The following is a 2,572-nucleotide window of genomic DNA, read 5'->3' as shown; positions in this document are numbered from 1 at the left end:
ATGGCCCGCACCGCCACCGCCTCTGCTGCATCCCGCGCTCCCCGGTTCCTCCGGGCCGCGCTCCTGCTCCTGCTCCTGGTCGCCGCCTGCCGGCAAGCTGCAGGTGAGACTCGAGCCCCTGGAGTCCAAGGGGGAAAAAGGGGATGAAGGGTGGGCGCCCATTGGGGGCATCCCGCTAACGGAGCTTGTTCTCCCTGCAGCGGCGCCTATGGTCCTCGCAGAGGAGACCGTGGTCAATGAACTGCGCTGCCAGTGCATGCAGACCATGAACGGAATTCACCCCAGGATCATCCAGAGTGTGAAGGTGACGTCCCCAGGTCCCCACTGCGACCGAACAGAAGTCATGTAAGTGCCACCATGCTCTGCTGCTGCCACCATCCTGCTCACCTCCACCGCCCAGATGCCCCCACCCTGACCCTCACCCGCCCTCCATCTCACTTGTGTTCTCCCTTCTGTCTGCAGAGCCATTCTCAAGAATGGACAGAAAGTTTGTCTCAACCCCGCATCCCCCCAGGTTAAGAAAATATTGGACAAGCTGTTAAACAAGTGAGTTATGTGACTAGAGTCCTTTGTGACAGATATTGGCCTCTGCCTCCTGAAAACTATATCAGGGAAGTCCAGGGGGTAGCAGGAGTGAAAAGTCATTAGTTCACAATTAGATTTGCCATTTAGATAATGAAGGCGCTCTGGTCCAGGAGGACATTTCCAGTGCTTGCCATCCCCATTTCCCTCTCCACCCCCATTCAGATGAGGTGGGAAAGCAGCTTTCATTAGTATTCTTATTGGTGTTGGACAGTTATGCTAAAAAGCTTCCCACCTGTTAATGCCCTTCCCGCACCCAATTCTTTCTGAGCGTCAAGCCTGAAAATCAGAATCCTCGTTTCTCTTCATCACAGAACCCAAATCTTAGTTAGTGGTGATGAACAGAGACTTTGCAGTGACAACTGCATTGAGTACAAATCTGGGTTTGACCACCTATTAGCCATATACCTCAAGGAAAATACTTTAGCTTCTCTAGACTCAGTAAAACAATAGTAGCTACTACTTGGGGTTGCTGTGAGGCTCAAGTGAGGCCCAGTGTGGCAGATGATCCCATGTCACTCCCGTTGGCACTCACCTACGCAAGAGGTTCTGGCTGTTTGAAGTCAACAATTCACCTTATTGAGGAATAAGTCCTTACTTGGGAATGCAGAGGTGGTGGTAAGGACCCCAGACACCACCACGCCTGCATTTCTAAATAAGAGCATCCAAGCGCCTAGAGCTCTCAGCCACACAGCCTAGAAGCAGGCACTTCCTGCAGGTCAGGAAAACTAGATTCAGAAGACTTTGGAATCTAGAGGGCAAGAGGAGAGTGCTGTGCCGCTGGCTTTCCTGAGCAGCTACTAAGGACACCCTTTTTTTCATGATAGGGGCAGCTCCAACTGACCAGACGAAGCAGGAAGTAGATTGATGGCTCTACCTGAAGCAGGCCCTGCCCTACAGAAATTGAAGAGGAAGAAGAGGAATCATCAGCCCCCAAAGTCACCTTGATTGGACTTATTATGTTTGAGCATCTCTTAGGAGACTTCTTCTACTTATTTATTTATTTATCGGTTGTTTTCAAATATTCTATGTTAATATTTTACATGTGAAATCATTAAGGATGTCATTGCCTCTACTTGGGCATTGTACTGTTATTTTTATTGTTTATATTATGGCAAACCCAACTTCATACGATTCTGATTCTTATTCAGTTTGAAGGTAAAATGTTTGCAAATATTCTCTAGTCATTAAAATAATATTTCTGAGGAGCCCACAGCAATGTCAGATGCTATGATAGAGGATGGAGGATCCAAGCAATAATTAGTAAGGGTAGGGGAATGTATGTGTGCATCTATTTTTGTAAGTATTTAAAAGAATGTCAGTTGTTATTTATTGGAACAATTTCACAATATGTGGTCAACATTTCTAATGTTGAAGCTTAAAAACTAAATATCCCTTGGACATTTCATGTCTTTCCTGTAAGGCATAATGCCTTGGTTAGTGTCAATTATGCAATATTTGTGTCTTAAGACAAAAAGATTTAAGTATTTATTGATGGTTCTGCAAAAAAAAAAAAGAACATAAAATAAAATATTTCAAAATAAATGGTTCTTGTTTTATTTTCTGGAAAAAAAGCTTTACTGGATAATCTGATAATTTACATCAATGTTTCTCAACGCCCCACCCTCCCTTGGGTATTCAATTGGCTACACATATAAATCAAACTATAGGTTATGCTAACTTCATCTAGTGATAGCTGTTGTGCCCAGATTTCAAGATTCCCAAGAAACCACATCAGGGAGCCAGCCAATCCGATGCAAAAGCATAAGAATCTTTATTCGAGCTAGCTCGGCTCCCCCACCTTGCCGACACAGCAGCAGGAAGCAGAGAGAGAGCAGTCTGCTCGAACCAGGGGTTTTATAGAGGGTTGGAGTAGGAGCGGGAGAGGGGGCTGTGCCCCCCGCCGATTGGCCAGGTGCAAGCTGGTGACCCATTACACAGGATGTGGTCATATCTATGGCGCACACTTCCCTTGATTGTCATTGGTTAG

The 2,572-nt window shown here is 46.0% G+C and overlaps 1 protein-coding gene across 1 annotated transcript; it reads left to right on the top strand.

Moving 5' to 3' along the window:
- Positions 1-1,972, top strand: LOC139006873 (growth-regulated protein homolog gamma-like). Its single transcript, XM_070409660.1, has 4 exons — positions 1-103; positions 201-345; positions 463-546; positions 1,410-1,972. Exons 1-4 carry the CDS (start codon positions 1-3, stop codon positions 1,423-1,425), a joined length of 348 nt encoding a protein of 115 aa, XP_070265761.1. The 3' UTR covers positions 1,426-1,972.
- The last annotated feature ends 600 nt before the right edge of the window (positions 1,973-2,572 follow it).

Source organism: Myotis yumanensis, unplaced genomic scaffold (genome assembly GCF_028538775.1).
Source record: "Myotis yumanensis isolate MYYU_CA2020_CCGP unplaced genomic scaffold, mMyoYum1.0.hap1 SCAF_1, whole genome shotgun sequence".
In the NCBI taxonomy this organism is placed as follows: Eukaryota; Metazoa; Chordata; class Mammalia; order Chiroptera; family Vespertilionidae; genus Myotis; species Myotis yumanensis.
Note: the sequence above shows the minus strand (reverse complement) of the source record. Positions and strands in the feature narration are given on the sequence as shown.